Source organism: Scyliorhinus torazame, chromosome 5 (genome assembly GCF_047496885.1).
Source record: "Scyliorhinus torazame isolate Kashiwa2021f chromosome 5, sScyTor2.1, whole genome shotgun sequence".
In the NCBI taxonomy this organism is placed as follows: Eukaryota; Metazoa; Chordata; class Chondrichthyes; order Carcharhiniformes; family Scyliorhinidae; genus Scyliorhinus; species Scyliorhinus torazame.
Genome location: NC_092711.1, coordinates 297,036,235 through 297,053,498, shown reverse-complemented (window position 1 = coordinate 297,053,498; position 17,264 = coordinate 297,036,235). Strand labels below are relative to the sequence as shown.

Genomic DNA, 17,264 nt, shown 5'->3' with positions numbered 1-17,264 from the left:
AGGTGCTGCTGTGGTGCAGTGACCCCGGTCCATATGGGGACAGTTGGAGGTGAGGTCACGTAGGGGATCTAGACTGGGTGCACTGGTGATGGCCTCGCTTCTCTTTCCTCCGGCAAGGTATTCCTCGAACCCGGTCGCCATGTCCACTTTAAGGATATGGAGGCAATTCAGGCAGCAGCTCAATAAGCTTGGATCTGTTTCAAGGATGGCCCCTATTTGCGCCGTCGAGACTAGGTGCCACGTTTGGGGTGTTGGGAGGGAAAGGGACTGAGTGTTATGGGGATTTGTTTGTGGAGGGGCGTTTTGCCAGCTTGGAGGAATGGTCGACCAAGTTTGGGCTTTCGGGGCCGAACAAGTTCAGGTACATCCAAGTAAGGAATTTTTTACGAGGGGCCTTCCCGACATTTCCCGTGGCATTGCCGACGTCCCTAATGAACAGGATCCTTTCGCTGGCAGGGTCGGAGAAGGGTAGCACATCAGGTATTTACAGGCAGATTCTGTAGGAGGATTTGGACCCAGTGGATGAGGTGAAGGCGAAGTGGGAGAGGGCGTTGGGACCGATAGTGGATGATGAGGTGTAGAACGAGGCCCTTCCTAGGGTGAACTCCACCTCTTCATGTACGTGGCTTGATATGATGCAGCTTAAGCTGGTGCATTGGGCGCACTGATCAAAGCTAAGATGAGTGGCTTCTATCCGGAGGTAGAGGGCAAGTGCGAGCGGTGTCCTGGGGAGGCCGGCCAACCGCACGCGCATGTTCTGGTCTTGTCCCAAATTGGTAAGCTTTTGGGCCTCTTTCATTAACACCATGTCAGTGATTCTGAATATTGATCTGAAGCCTTGACCTCTGGTGGCCATTTTCGGGGTGTCACACTCACCGAGGCCATAAGCAGGGTGAAGGCAGATGCCCTCGCCTCATTGATTTCCTCGAGGCAGGATCTGTTGAGGTAGAGGTGCTTTACTCCACCCAGCGCCTCGGTATAGTTGGGTGACTTAATGGAATTCTTATACCTGGAGAAAGTCAAGTAGACCGTTAGCGGGTCGGTAGAGGGGTTCTACCTGAGATGGCAGCCATTCTTTGCCTATTTTAAGGAATTAGTCACCATCAGTTGTTAGGGGGGGTGGTGTTTAGAGTTTGTTATTTTTCTCTTCTCTTTGTGGTTGAGGTCTGTATGGTTGGTTGGGTTTTTGTTATGTTGGTTTTGTGTAACATCTGCTGTGGGAAATGTGGGCTTGGCTACACAATTTATTGTAAATGGAAAATCGGTAATAAAAATATTTTAAAAAGAGTACTGATGATGTGGTTACAAATATAAAAGAAATAGACACGGGGTAGTACAAAGTGCAAAGCATTGCTGAAAAAGAGACACATGTTTTCCGTCTTGCACTCAGTCGGACAGAGTTAGCACGAATACCAATTGTAAAGGGAACAACAATTTATAAGGCATGAGATAAGAGTGCTGATTGCCTGGCAAGTGGACTCTGATTGGTAGATAGGTTGCCATGGAGAATGCACCAGGGAGCAGTTAACAGCCAAGCTTTTGTTTAAATTCAAATCAGGCAGGCCGATTGTGATTGTTCAAGTGTATCAAAGCCAGCCTGTATGATAAAGGCTTCTGTGATATTACACAAACTCATGAATGGACCTAACCCTGCCACTTTAGGCCGAGAAAATTGCCCAGCCTACCTCATGCTACCCTGGAAGGTAAGGTGTCTCAAAGACCAGGGAATATGGTGGACAGATAGGAGTCTTTCAGAATGAGCATAATTTAATGCTTCCCACAAGGTGAGTTTGGAGGTGGGGGCTGCATTTAACAGGGCAGAAAGATGCAGCGTGGTGACCTCCCAGCCTTCCTGCCTCTACTCCAATTATGTCTGGGGCAGGAAAGTTTGTGGGTGGCCTTCCCGCCCCAACACCAGTTGAGGCCCTTAAGTAGGCAGTTAATACCCACTTGTAAATCGCACCACATCTAACAATAGGCACAGCATTTGCCACGTAGGAAAGTCAAAGAACAAACCCTGTCGTGTTTGCACGCATGTTCCTGAGAGACTCATTGTCCAAAGGTACTCAGTGCCTGAGTGAGGGGCCAGCATTAGGAAGGGGGGGGGGGGAACATACTGAGAATCATCGCACACATACTGCACCCCACCACACACACCCCTCCCACCCTCACTCAACTGTGGCCAGGATCCCTTGGTGATCCTAGGTATGTTCCTGTATGTATTGCTGGCAGCTTCCATCGGTCTTGCTAAGTATGCTGAGAATGGGCAGCTCCCAGCCTCAGATTGGCTGGCAGTTCTCAGCAAGTAGGATTTCTGCTCCTGGGGTCGTTGATCTCGGGGAATGCTGACTGCTGGCCTCTTAGTGTCTGAGAGGCACAAAATACTAGCAGGCCTCTCCCAGTGGATGCAACACAGTACCTCACCGGCTCACCAGCGTGCCCTGTCGCTTGAATGAAATAACAGCAAATAGATCAGAATATAGGAGAGGAAATGGCCAGGGGGTATGGACCTGGTGAGACAAGAACAGCAATGGTCATATCAGTAGCTTCAGTGATCTGAACAAATGCACAGCCAAAGCAAGAGAGCCATGTGCTGTGGCCAAAGTTAGATGAGAAATTGTAGATCAAGGCTGGCTTAAAATTGAATCACCAGCAAAGAGTTATTAATTTGGGGAAGAGCCCTAGGATAAAAACTGTTTGGGATCAAAAGGAATGTCAGAAATGCTGGGCAGATCAAGAAAAGCTGATCTAGAATTGGTGAGGGAGAATGAAGTTGAGGTCTTGAAGGTCAAAAGTTGTGCCCTTATTTTGGTAAGGGACAATTGAGAGTCAGTGAAGCCAGGATCTAAAAACTGAGTAAAGAAAGAAAAGGGAATGGCTGGGCTTTGTCATTCAGGATTAGACAAATGAGGATTTTCTTTGTGACATGGATCTAGGACTAGGTCCCTTGCAGCTTGGAGTAGAGTGGACGATTATACAAGATTGTGGAAGTCAAGATATATTTTGAAGCAAGTGAGAGGGGCTGAGAAATGTCAGCATTGCAAAGTGAAGTACAGTAGTGTTGATTGGGACTCATAGTAGCCAGTGCTCATCGTCCTAGTGTTCCAAGAGTTTCAGCTGGTTGGGATCAAAATACAATCCAATTTAAGGGCTAAAAGTCTGTGTTAGAGCATGTTTGACTGTAACAGACATCTTTTTAAAAAGAATGTTATTTTGCAAGACCAGAAAGCTTTTAGGAGCCAGGGGTGAAATTGACCATCGTAAAAGCCTGGGCTAATGCATTGTTGTTTGACCAAGGGGAGCCCCTGGGGAGTTAATGTATTTTCAGCCCAAGGAGTTAATTTGGTTTCTGCTTGGGGAGATGATGACATTGCTGGACGGAGCTAAGGTATTCAGACATTCTGAGAAAGCTTTTGAGTGGAGTCTGGATCTGGCTCTGCTTTAGACCACACATTAAAGTATTTTGCTCTCACCATAGGATCGTCAACAAAAAAAAAATATAGTATTTAAAGCCATGCAGAGTTGTCTTAGGTCAATGAAGACGCTGAAACAAACCAGTTGAAATAGCTTTTGAACTAATTGGGAATAGAGATAGTGACTAAGGGTATTATATTTATTGTATTGAGTTGCACAGTTTAATGGGTAATTGTAAGCTATTTACTGGTGTGATGTTAAAGAGTTTAATATTCTGTCAATGATAAAGTTTTTTTAAAAATACCAAATCATTATTTCTTTGTGCAATACTTCCTGGAGAGAGATATTTTTTCCATTCAGTCTTACAAAATAATCTAAAATATTGGGGTTTCGGTACAGTATCCTAGCCGCTGTTGGGGTCTGGTCTGGGATCGTAATACAAAGCAATGGTCAAAAGGAACAACCACACTTGTTTTGGGGGGAAAAATCTACAAAAGCAGGTTTTCGATATTGTACTGAAAACGTTGCTCTCACTCTTGTTTCCCCAGATGCACATGTTAAATTACTTCACCACAGACGGTCGAGCACCTGTCCATGAAGATCAAGCAGAAGTGGTACATCGGACAAAGCGAAGCCAGAACAAAGAGCCAGGAGAGAGAGGTGAACAAACAGTTAAAGGGGATAGAGATGAGAACATGGGTACAGTATGGATTTTGTTTTAAAGTAAAGCTGTAACCTGTGAGCTGTCTAAAGACTTTTAAAATTCTTCCAAGAGCCTCTTATTGAACTTTTAATCTACTAAAATTAGAAATACTGAATACGCATTTTGTTTACAGTTGTGCTTTAATGAGGATTCATTAACTGTCAAATTTTGTTCAAAAAAACAAGCCATTTGGTTGACACTTTACTTTAAACCATTGCCGTTCCCAGTCCACGTTATCCGCAAGAACCCTTGTTTGTGTCTTTAGAATTGTGCGATCCAATCTCTTGCCGTGTTAAATGGAGCTATTTGCTCTAATGTCGTTTTCTTTCCCTTTCTCCAGATCATGTTGTACTTGTCCTTTGTAGGTACTCAGCAAATTATCCTTTTAAATGGTGCATGATATCTGCTCAACAGCCACTTGTAGGAAAGCATTCCCTGTTCTCAAACCTAGTGTAGTAATACAGATGTACAAATGATTCACGCACCTGAACAAGAGGTGGCCAGAAAAACTTGTGTTGTGCAGCTGATCAAAAATTGAGTTTAACGATTTGACAATTCACACAAGCACCAAGCAATATATAAACCAAGGACCTGGGTGATCACCCCTTGTGGCGTTTGACGTTCTTCTTCCGATTAGACAATGTATCTCGTTTCAGTGTGAGTTAGAATTAATGAAAGTCCCATTTTGATCAGGTCCTATTGTTATTAGGCATGGCTGATGGGTTGTTTTAGGGGCAGCTGTAACCCCTGAACTATCTCAAGCTCATTTAATCCCCAACAACGCCTAACTACTTTGGCACCCTTAAGCCAAGGATTGTTTGAAGTTCACTCAAATGATTCAGACCAGTTTTGGATCTTCCAGTCCCACCGGCCATGGCCACCCTCGACCCCCACCCCAGTATGAGTTCCCTGGCGGCAGAAGATCTCGCCATCGTTCAATGGCGGGTCGTTTCCACCGCCACATTACACATCGCTGAGGGTGCAGAAAATCCCCCACCCCTCCTTTCTGTTTTGTGTTTGTCCAGCGATTTCTGCACATTGCTGTCTTTTTTTTTCTAAATTCACAAATAAGGGAGTGTGAATAAATTATTGGCCAAAGTTTTATGTTGCTCTGGAAGGCGTGCACCCAACCTGGAGGTGATGTGCCCCAATGCCACTGAAGGGGGTGTCCAGAGATGAGACCCCTTAAAACTGAACAGCTAGGACAACACTAGAATAGTTCAACATAAGTTAGTTTATTAAGGATTGAAATTAATCACAGAAAGTATACCCAGTAATCATTATTAAACCTGTATTTTAGGACATAGCCGTGATAAGCATCTAAACTCTTGCTACAAGCAGTGGCCACAATGCATGATGGGATTTAAGGTAGCTAACTTGCCCATGTGTTTTGAGACAAACGGGATTGTGTGGTCAGCAAATTACACAGTCAACACAGTAAACAGTTCTTATTGGTGCCCCAATATTCTGTCCTAAGACAATCCATGGTGTAAAGAGGAAACCAGCATTGGCATCCTGCCCCGGGTGAACAATGGGGTGGACAGGAACTGACTGCGAAACATAGGATGGGAATGTCAGAAAAACAACTTTAGAATGGACACAAGATTCTGGTAAACAACAGGTGACAGAATGGGGTTAAATCATGAGCTGATCACAAGTCATCATTTTGCTTCAAGTAAATTTCACTGGATAATATAGAAGTGACAGCTCCAAGGATTGGATCAAGTCCAACTGGGGTGGGCTATTGATTTTTGGGAAAGACTATAATTGGTGTGTTTCTACGAGTATTAGACAGCTTGATCTTGGCATTTATCTTTCTCTCATGTACATAGACCAAGCTTGGAATAATAAAGCCATCTTAACTAGGTTGATGTGTGTCTGAGTATTCAGCTGAGCCATAAAAAAGAGGGAGGAACCCCACGTAAAAGCTGGCTCAATACTCAGGCCCTGGAAACGCTCCTACAGCCACCATGAGGTCGGTGGGTATTTGAGTCAATGGGTGCACATGAGATTTAGCAACAGTTAAACGGGCAATTCAGCTCATTAAAATTTTACAGGGTCCATTCACTTTTATGGTTGGCAGGTGGGCCAGTTGGCTAGGTGGCCTTTACATTTTCACAACAACTGCGATCCAGGGTGGGATGAAATGTCTGGGGTGAAATAAAAAGATGCCTGAGCTTTTCTGAGTTCTACTGTCAGGTGTTTGTGTGCTGCCTAGGCACAGTATGCTGCCTTTTTGTCGCCACGTTTAATCTGTGCTGGTCGATAGCTCCCTGAGACAGCTCCACAACAGCTTCCCACCTTGAGGGAGCCCATTAGAAGTGCTAGCTGCACCCTCCATTTCATGGCGCCTACCTTCTTTCTGCCCCACTCAGCAACACTAAACCTTTCTCTGCGCACATTTCATGCTGGCTGCTCATTGACCCGTCTGTGTGAAATCATGTTTCGGGGCTGTACGCAGCGGAGGTGCATTTCACGTCCTCTTCCAGCCCCATGAAGTGCGCGCGCACAACGAGTGCAAAATTCAGGCCATTCTGTTCAACCACAGAAAATAAATCAAGGTCAGATTTTGCACTATTCAGCTAGCAGTTGGTTCAGTGTCCTAATGTCATGGCAAGAGCTTTCTACAATGCATCCAAGACGGCTTCCTTCAGCAGTACGTGCATGTTGGAAAAGGGGGAATGGAATGTTAGTCTGACAACTTCACAGGACAAGTCAGCTTTCTGAAGGTAGAAAAGTTGGGGAATAGTTACTGCAATCTAGTTGCGTCATGTGGTAATAAATAGAGGAGAGAAATTAATCAAAGATAAAAGTTTCAGTTTCACTGATGTTGAAATGTGCCAGTACTGCACTCTGGTCCCCCCCTTACCCTCTCCCCCTCCCCCCTTTTTATGAAAGGCAGATTATTTGCTCAACCTCCAAATATAGAGGTTCCACCCCAAACCAGCGCTGAAGGCCAGGACCTTGTGTATCTCGGACATTTGCCCGCGCACCATGCCCCCTTGCTCCCCCCCCCCCTCTCCCATCTCCATATCGTGGGGGTGAACTCAGGATGGGTGCCCATGTCATTTTACGTGCCCCCCCCCCCCCTCATGGTCCACCTCCGCAGAAAACGCCCACTGGAGCATGTTAGACTCACCCCTTAGAGTTCACATGTCAGTCAAGTGTTAAAGTGGATTTTCTGAATCTAATTTACAAATGAGTGCGATTTAGTTTAATCGATTGCTGTTAGTTATTCTCTCCAGAAGGCATTTCCTTAATCACACTTGACACTGGAATATCACAGGCTTGCAATTTTGATTCTATTGAGGTCACAAGTGGCCAATTTGGCAATTTTTCCCTACGAGTGTTAAACTTAGAATCCCCGTGTGGGTGAAGACTTTTCTCCTCAATAATTCCAAATTTTCTATCAAGTTCAAGTGCTTCCATATCTGGGAATCCGGGGCATTCTTCCAACACTGCTGTTCCATTCTTAGACAGGATACTGACTGGCATCCTCTTCTGCGTTAACCTCAAAAATATGTCGCTCTTTCAGAACCTTTCTATGATTGATTTTGGATTTTGCATGCTTTACTGTGCTCATTATTCTCAGAGCTTGGATCTATTTTTTCCTTTTTTGCCTTGTAAGGTCAGAGACAAATTGCAGTCAGATTTCATCTCAGCTTTTGCTTTTGCTTGAAATTGAGCCCCTGACATTACACGTTATATATTTCCCAATTGAAAGTTTCTGTAATGCGCTAAATGTAAAAATCATGTATTTAGGTTGACTTATACACAGATGACTGTATCGGTTACAGTGGGCTAGATTTAAGGGGGGCATGTTTTTAGAGGGTGTGGGCACTTAAAATAAGATGGGTGTCCACCCGACCACCTTTCCTCCCACCCTGCACTCACCTCCATAGCACAGGAAGTAGGGATTTTGGCCACCATATTTAAATAAATAATTACGGGTTAATTGAGCTTGTTTGCAAGTGATGATATGCTGCCCATGCAATAACTGGTGTGGGCAGTCGGGAGCAGTTTTATCAGGAACTTTAAAAAATGGTGTTAAGTAGTGGGAGTCTATCTTCGGGATGTAGGGGGTGCCGTTTTTATATTAGGGAGGGGTAGCACCCAAAAATAGCATCCCTCCTTTCTTCCTTTCCTCCTGCTCTCCCAAAACGCACCCCTCCACCACCCCTCTCTTTAGGCAGGCCAAACCCACCCCACCCAATGGCTCGGACTTACCTCATTTCAAGATGGAATTTTTCAGTCTGCACACAGGCTGAGCTGCACAGTCGGGCATTCTCTCCAGATAATCTGACACTCTGCAGAAAGAAATCTAGTAACAATGGTGGCTGGGGGGGCCTTGATAGAGCCGGCAACACCGGGTCGGCATCTGATCTGCACTAAAAACATACTTCACCACCCCCACTGAAAAGGGGAAACCTCCACCCACACAAGGGCAGCTGCTCCCCTCAACACAGAAGGGCTGTACTTAGCTGTGTGCCCTGGTGGGTTCCCTTTCCCTGCTTCACGTTTTTCAAAAGTTGCGAGGGAGCCCTTTAAATGATATTAGAATTTATTGAAATGAGGTTCCCAAACTTTCTGGACGAGAACTCATTATGTCACCGGCGAGTGGCGGAGAAATTTGGGAAATTGCCGTTAACGTCGCCGGCAAGGCTCTCATTTTCCGACCCATAAGACTTTGCACCCACGTCGCATTTGCACTCACGGCGAACTCGGGCACAAATTCATGGCGCAGGATCCATCGGGCCCCCTTCGCTATCCAATTGAGCAATTTACCTCCTGATATTCTCCCATCTTCTCTCCGTAACCCTGCACATTCTTATTTTCCAGATGACACGTTTACTTGCCTTTTGAATGTTATGGTAGAACCTGCCCCCACCAGAATCACAGCTGGTACCCTCCAGACCCTAAACATTTGCTGTTGAAAAGGGTTTTTCTTCGCATCATTATTTCTTCTTCCAATAATTATTTAAAATTGTCATAGAATCTCGACAGTGCAGAAGGAGGCCATTCGGCCCATTGAGTCTACACCGATCGTCTGAAAAAGCACCCTACCTAGGCCCACTCCCCCGCCCTATGTCCGTAGCCCCACCGAACCTGCAAATCTTTGGACCGTGGGAGGAAACCAGAGCACCCGGAGGAAACCCACGCAGACACTGTGAGAACGTGAAAACTTCACACAAACGATCAACGAAGTCCGGAATTGAACCCAGGTCCTTGGCGTTGTGAGGCAGCAATGATAACCACTGTACCGACCGCATTAAATTTAAATTCCACCAATGGCCCTGGTAGGGTTTGAACGTGTCTCCCCCAAACATGCCTGGGTTGACCAAGGGCTCTTACAGTAATAATCCAGTGACATTATCACTACACTACCCTCTCCCTCAACCTGTGCCCTCTCATTCCCGATCCTTTCACGAGTATGAACAGTTTCTCCCGATCTACTCTGTCCAGACTCCTCAGAATTTTGAATACCTCTATTAAATCTCCTCTCTGCCTTCTTTTCTGTAAGGAAAACAGTCCTAACTTCTCCAGTCTATCTCCTAACTGAAGCGCCTTATCCCAGGAACCATTCTCATTAATCTTTTCTGTACTCCACTGCTTTTACGTCCTTACCTGGATGGGTCGACTGGGGCAGTCCTGTTTGTGGATTTGGGGAGGAGGTAGAAACAGGTTGCACAGGATTGGGGGGCTTATGAGGTTGGAGGCTGAGGAGGGAAGATCTCCAGAGGAGATGAGATCCGTGACAGTCCTGCAAACAATGGCTTGACGTTCAGTGGTGGGGTCATGGTCCAGAGGGAGGTAGGAGGAAGTGTCTGAGAGTTGACACTCAGCCTCTGCCAGGTAGCGGTCAGTTTACCAGACAACAACAGGAGCGCCTTTGTCGGCAGGTTGATCACCAGGCCAGGGTTGGTCCTGATAGAAAAGCATGCAGCAAGTTCAGAAGGAGACTGGTTAGAGCGGGTGAGAGGAGCTAAGACTTTGAGGCGGTCAGTGTCACACCGACAGTACTCAATGTAACAGTCAGGAGCAAGTAGGAGCCCAGAGGGTGAGGTCCAGGTAGAGGGAAAACGCGGGAGATGGTTGAAAGGATCCACTGAAAGTGGAGGAAGGCTCTGCCCAAATAAGTGAACACAGAAACAGGGGCGATGGAATAAGAACTCAGCCTGAAATTCATTGAGGTGAGGTCGCAAGGGGATGTTCAGCATCTGAGAGGGCAGGTCAGAGGGTATAGTGAATGCATGGCAAGTGCTGGGAATGGAAGAAGGGATTGGGTTAGAGGGAGGGGAATATATGAAGGGTCCCGAATGGGTGTTGGTGCCAGTAAGCTGTTGGAGCTTGTGTTCCTTAAAGGAAGAGCAAAGGTTTCTTGTTCAGACAGCGGATGAGGCAAAGAATAAAATGGAACTGGGGACAAGGAAAGCTGTGACAGAAGGTGAGTCGGTGCTGCTGGAGCCTGAGGCTGAATGTGGCGGTGCATGGCACTGAGCGTGGATCAAAGTTTTGGTAAACACTTTGTCAAACACCAGGCACCAGGAGGGAAATGGAAACCAATGAAAGTGAACGTGGCAAATGAGAGAAACGGAAATCCCGTCAGAGAGAAGAGCAGTATTTCTTCAAGGTAAGCATTGCTGGGAGAGAAATGGCAGTGAATTAAACACTTAACACAAGCGCAAAATACTGCAGATGCTGGAAAAACTCAGCAGGTCTGGCAGCATCTGTGAAGAGAATGAAACGATTGCGCTGTTGTGTGCCTCAATCAATGGTTGGCAATATGGCTGCCAGAAAAACCTCGGTTTGGGCACCAATCTGTGGGAATCACCGGTTTGTCCCGGAGGGGGCTGGATGAAGCGTTTCGAGGGTGGCAACGGGCAGGGATTGAGCGGTTTGGGGATCTATTCGTTGGGGGCAGTTTTCCAAGCTTTGAGGGGTTGGTCGAGGAGTTTGAGTTGCCCAGCAGGAATGGGTCCGGTATTTGCAAGTGAGAGATTTTGTCCGAAAGCAGGTAGGAGAGGGTAAAGTGCCAGAAATTTACAAGGAGTTGACGGATTGAGAAGGAAAACCCAATAGGGGTAGTAAAGCGCAAGTGGGAGGAAGAGTTGGGTAGGAGGTTGGAGGCTGGGCCGTGCGAGGAGGCTCAAGGAGGGTGAATCCTCATCGTGTGCTAGACTTACCCGTAATCAGTTTAAAGTGGTTGACAGGGTGCACATGCTAAATTGCTGGCTTTGAAAGTAGACCAATGCAGGCCCGTACCAGCCTCCCCGAACAGGCGCCGGAATGTGGCGACTAGGGGCTTTTCACAGTAACTTCATTTGAAGCCTACTTGTGACAATAAGCGATTTTCATTTTCATTTTCATTTCATTTCATTTTCATGACGGTGGCCAGGATGAGCAAGTTTTTTGAAGAGGTGGAGGATAGGGGTGGGTGTTGTGCGGATGGACCCACAAATCATGTCCATATGTTTTGGGCTTGTCCGAAGCTTGGGGGATTCTGGCAGGGGTTTGCCGAAGTTATGTTGGAGGTCTTGAAGGTGAAGGTGGTCCCGAGTCCAGAAGTGGCGATCTTTGGAGTGTCGGAAGACCCAGGGGTCTAGGGGGCGGGCGAGGCCGATGCCTTCCTGGTAGCCCGGAGACGGATATTATTAGAATAGAGGGACTCGGGGCCCCCGATACAGGGATGTGGGTGAGTGACCTAGCAGTTTCTTAGGCTGGAAAAGATAAAGTTCGCTTCGAGAGTGTCTCTGGAGGGGTTTGCTCGGAGATGGCAGCTGTTCATCAACTTCTTTGAAAACAGTTAAGATGTCGGCAGTGAGGTGGGTGGGGGAGGTGGAAGATAAAATGGAGGTATGTGATTGATTTGATTATTTGCAGCCCTGATGGGCTTGTTTTGTTTTGTGATTGCGTTTGATGGTAAATATATAAATGCCTCAATAAAATATTTTTTTTTTAAAAATTAACAAGTAGGTTCTTGATTTCCCTGAACCCCCAATTGTTTCTCATCACTATTGAGCTTTTTACTTCATGTATTGCTGCCTCTTCAAGCTTGCTCATTGCTTGCAAATTTTGATGAGAAAACATATTTGTGGCTCAGACTTGTTTTGGGGTTCAAGCAAGCAGACAATGCCCAACAAGGATACAATGCCCAACAAGGATACAATGCCCAACAAGCAGACAATGCCCGATAAGGGTATAATGTGTTGCCAATTCACACCGGAGACACCAATAATGTTGCTCTTTTAACTGGATACTGATATGACAGTTATGAATGATAATATTGCTTTTCAGACTCGCCAGGTATCAAATGATACCACCACAAGGTTTTACCGGATATCGGTAAAAGACCAAACAACCAGTTAGTTAGTTCAAGTTCAAAGATAGTTTATTTACACACAAGAATTACTTCGACATGCAACATAAAACACTACAAACTAAATTATACCAAACACTACAACAATTTGTACTTAACTTCAGGCACCCGGTTTTATGCAGAGGAACAAGGCCTTTGTTCTGATCTTGCGTGGCTGGGTCTGGAGAAGTGACTTAGTTTCTGCTGGGCTCATCCGTCTGGTAGCGATCGTTGGTCTTGAACTTGTCTTCTGGTCGTGAGGCTGCACTTGGTTTTAGGCGTAGGTCTGGGCCAAGAGAGACCGAGTGCTGGGGCCAAGAGAGACTGAACACATGGCAGTGTCTCTCTTTATCCTTCTGGGGTTTAGCGCTCTTTTGGGCGGTCCTTTGCTTTGGACCCAATAATTCGGCAGGCTTCGATTACTGCCTTCGATTTTGGCCAATAAAGGGGCGGGTGCCTTGATGGCGGGGTGTGTCCTGAGCGGTCATTGACCTTGGCTTTTTGGGCTCCCTGAGCAAAGGGAGTGGCGCCGATGAGTCTGTTTCTGTATCTGTTGCCTGAGTACAGGTCTTTTGTTCTGGGGAAATGGGCCATTAGAATGCAAAGTAGCTGGGGGTTTTGATAGCGTCTAGTTACCTGAGTTGCCAATATACATAAACTCTGAGCGTCTGAGTCCTAGTTTGACCATATGGTCCTTTGAAGGGGCCATATTTCCTGGGATCTTTTGTAAATGACCATCCCAGATGGCTACAAATGGAAGAAAAGGGTATAATATCTGCCAAGGGTACCATGGGAAACAAGTGGGAAATGACTCCAAGACCAACCTTAATACGAAGCATATTTTACAAGGTACCAATTTGTAAATTTATGTGGTTATATGTTAACTCCACACAGAGAAAAACAAATCCACTCAATAAATGTCCCTATTAACAAAACAATCCACTGTATTATGCAAGCAGTGCATTGTTTCTGGCTAATCTTTTTTGTTGTTCAACAATGATTTTCAATTTGCAAACTGCCATGCTTAAATTTGCGATTGTGTGAAACAGATTTTGAAAAAGGGGAACAAAATGTTTTTCAAAGGAAAAGATTTTTTCTCTTGATTAAAGCCACATGTCCTGCTCAATGTTCATGCAAAGGAAAGTAATTCAATGCACATTTGGAAACTTTAGTCAATTCTCTAATTCAAAACACTGCTCCCAACATAAATACAACACCAGAGAATGAGACTCTTGCATGAGTAGAGTGACTTCTTCGTGAACAAATGTGATTCAAGTTTAGGATTCATTATCGAGACAGCTCAAACGCTGCACTCAGCATTTTCTGTGGGCTGTGAGGCATTATTCACTGAATATTCACTGGCCCTCTTATTATGTCCAGGCAGCAATTTGAAGTCTATCTGTCCTTCACCTGTAGCCCATCACGTAGCTGCTGCTTCATGTGACCACATTCACCACTTACAAAGCTGTGGTCATCAATAGAGATTAGGTTTGCCAACCCTCAAGATTGTCCTCGAGCCTTCCAAGGATTACAAATTAACCTCCTGGATGCCACTTGTAAGGAACCCACTATGAAAAATCACTGGAGAAATAAAAATAATGGGCTGGATTCTCCGTTTCAGCGACTAAGTGCCACAATCAGCATCGATCCCTCACCGATTCCGGGACCAGCGAGGGGCTAGCAGCGGCACCGGGTAAAACTCCCGGCTCCTGCGCCAAAAACGGTCGGAGAATGGCCGGATCTGTGGCCGCGCATGCTCACAATGAGGACCTGCAGCGGTTGCACCTTACAACATGGCCATGGGCGTGCGTAGAGCCGACTTGCCAAATACGACTCCACAGGCCATCCCCTGGCCACCCCCCACCAGTCCCCCAGCCTTCGCAGAAGCACCCCTGGCCAGTGGCACAGTCCCCGGCCAACTGTAGCGGCGCTGGACACAGTCCGCGGCCGCCACAGGTTCCCAACCGCTCACACCACACGTCAACCGCTCGATTGGGAACTCGGCCAATTGGGGCAGATTATCGGGGGAGGGCCTTCTGATGATGCTCCAATGCCGTTCCAATGGCGGTGGCACGCGACGCAATGAGGCCTTTTTGAAGGGGGCGGAGACTCGAAACAGGCATCAAACTGGTACCGCCCCCGATTTCGGCATTGGAAGGGATTCTCCGCCCAATCGGCGATGATGATATCGGCAACGGTGAATTCCCCTAATGTTTTGAACCGTCTTGTTTTATTAGTTATGGAAGTATTGGCAGAAAAAAAAGGGCGTTTGATTGAGCAAGGCACTTGGGAGGCAGGAAACCTACAGGAATACAACCTAACCGACAGGACTCAGTGGTTCTACAGTAAGAATCGTGGCTCTCAAACGGGTCAGTGAAAAATGCAGCAGCCCAATATAACACAACTAAAGCTGTGTACTATCAGTCCACAGCACATACAATTATAAAATTCCACAAATACCCCACAGTTCCTCTCTCTCCTCACTTCAGCTATACTGCAAATCATTTGTGGAGACAAAACGTCAAACTGGTTCCTAATCTTTCCCCCACATTTCACAAAAGACAGGACTAAAATATATAGTCATCCAAAGGCAGTTCCCTCCACCATAACTACCATCCAACTGCACAGGCATCTTTTTCCTTTGTCCTCATTAATATACAAAACCACAAATCCACCATCCCATTCCTTGGAGCAAAGGCGATTGAAGGGAGTTTTGATAGATTGTGACAGGTTTAGTTGAGGTAGACTAAGGAAAGGCTGTTCCCATTAGTTGATGGGGCAAGGACTAAGGGTGACAGATGCCAGGTTCTAGGCAAGAGATGGAAGTGGGGTGAGAGGAAGAACTTTTTTCATATGCAGTGACTGGTAGTAATCCAAACTTGCTGCCTGCAAAGGTGCTGAAAGCAGAGATTGCTGATGGACGCATAAGATGAATATTCTTGGAGGCCTATGACAATGGAGTGGGAAAATTGGAATGACTGGAATGCTCCAAAGGCCAGCATGGACTCTACAGGCTGAATGTCCTCCTTTTTGTGCTATATTGACCCTAGTGGCACGATTCAGTGGACTGAAAGTCCACCAAATGGCACGGTTAGCAAGGTGGTTTTCAGCGGCTGCAGCCCACTATCCAATGGCACTTTGGCGTTGGAGAGTTTTTCCCTGATGAGGCTGCACTTTACAGGGATCTCCTGCTGGCGAGCTTGATTGGGGCGGCATTTTGTCCAGCAACCCTGATCCTCTCTCTCTCTCTCTCTCAGCCTGCCCCCCCCCCCCCATGCACACACATTTTTTTAAGTGGCACTACCAGGGTGCTAGAATGGCACTGCCAGAGTGCCTGGCTGGCAATACTAAGGTGCCCAGGTGCCAGGGAGAGTGCCAGGGTACCACCCTGTACTATACCCGGCCACCCAGGTGTCTCCAATGGCCTAGAAGACCCCCCCCCCTCCCCCCACCAGCCCCCGGTGGTGTTAAGACTGGTCTATGTTTGTGTGGACCAGTACTAAACGAAGCCCTGGTGAAATCACCCAGGCACGGCCAGTGAGTCCTGGGTGCCGGATGAATCTGGTGTTCGGGTATTTAAATGCACCGTTAGGCTCATTTAAATATTCAGATCTAGATCCTGCCCAGCGAGGGCAAGAACCAGATTGCGCCAGCGGAGCGAATCGGGTGACTCACAATTGGATCCGCGTGGGTAATAACAGGGTCGCTGAACTGCACCCAATGACGCTACACACTTCCTGACCAATGCTTAATAATTTAATTACATTCTGTACTAGTTCTAGGATCTCAAGACTATGGAATATCTCACCTCGCATCAGTCCGTTTTTTTGCACTGAGTGTTGAATTTGGTGCATTTGAGTGCTATAGTGAAAGTTTGGTGACTGAGGGAGTTAGGTGAGGAGGGAGTAAGGCGCTCCTTTCATTTTGTTTCCTACATTTCCGCAATGAGCGAGAAGGGAGCCAGGAGTTTACAGAGAGTGCAGCTGACTGGGAGCAGAGTCGGAGGGCGGAGGTCCAGTTGGTCCACAGGGCAGCTATATTCTGTAAGGTAAGAGGGGATGGAGGCTAGGCCTATTGCATGCTCCTCCTGTAGGATGTGGGTGGTGAGGGATACCACCGGTGTCCACGCTGACTATACCTGCGGGAAGTGCACCCAACTCCAGCTCCTCAAAGACCGTGTTAGGGAACTGGAGCTGAAGCTGGATGAACTCCGGATCATCCGGAAGGCAGAGGGGCTGATAGAGAAGAGTTACAGGGAGGTAACCACACCCAAGGTACAGGACAAGAGTAGCTGGGTTACAGTCAGGGGAAAGAAAACAAACAGGCAGACAGTGGAGGGATCCCTCGTGGCCGTTCCCCTTCAAAACAAGTATACTGTTTTGGATGCTGTTGGGGGGTTGACCTACCGGGGGAAAGCCCTCGCGGCCAGGTCTCTGGCACTGAGTCTGGCTCTGGGGCTCAGAAGGGAAGGGGGGAGAATAGAAAAGCAATAGTAGTAGGAGATTCAATGGTTAGGGGAATAGGTAGGAGATTCTGTGGTCGCGAGCGAGACTCCCGGAAGGTATGTTGCCTCCCGGGTGCCAGGGACAGGGATGTCTCAGATCGTATCTTCAGGATCCTTAAGGGGGAGGGGGAGCAGCCAGAAGTCGTGGTGCACATTGGTACCGACGACGTAGGTAGGAAAAGGGGTGTGGAGGTAATAAACGAGTTTAGGGAGTTAGGCTGGAAGTTAAAAGCCAAGACAGACAGAGTTGTCATCTCTGGTTTGTTGCCGGTGCCACGTGATAGCGA

The 17,264-nt window shown here is 46.9% G+C and overlaps 1 protein-coding gene across 4 annotated transcripts in view; it reads left to right on the top strand.

The window, feature by feature from the left end:
* The window catches only part of eda (ectodysplasin A), a 366,616-nt gene that overhangs the window by 157,163 nt on the left and 192,189 nt on the right, over positions 1-17,264 (top strand). For all 4 annotated transcript variants that reach the window (XM_072505793.1, XM_072505792.1, XM_072505791.1 and 1 more), the window contains exon 2: positions 3,963-4,074. In XM_072505793.1, coding sequence (XP_072361894.1) covers positions 3,963-4,074 — 112 coding nt within the window. The remainder of the gene's footprint in view (positions 1-3,962; positions 4,075-17,264) is intronic.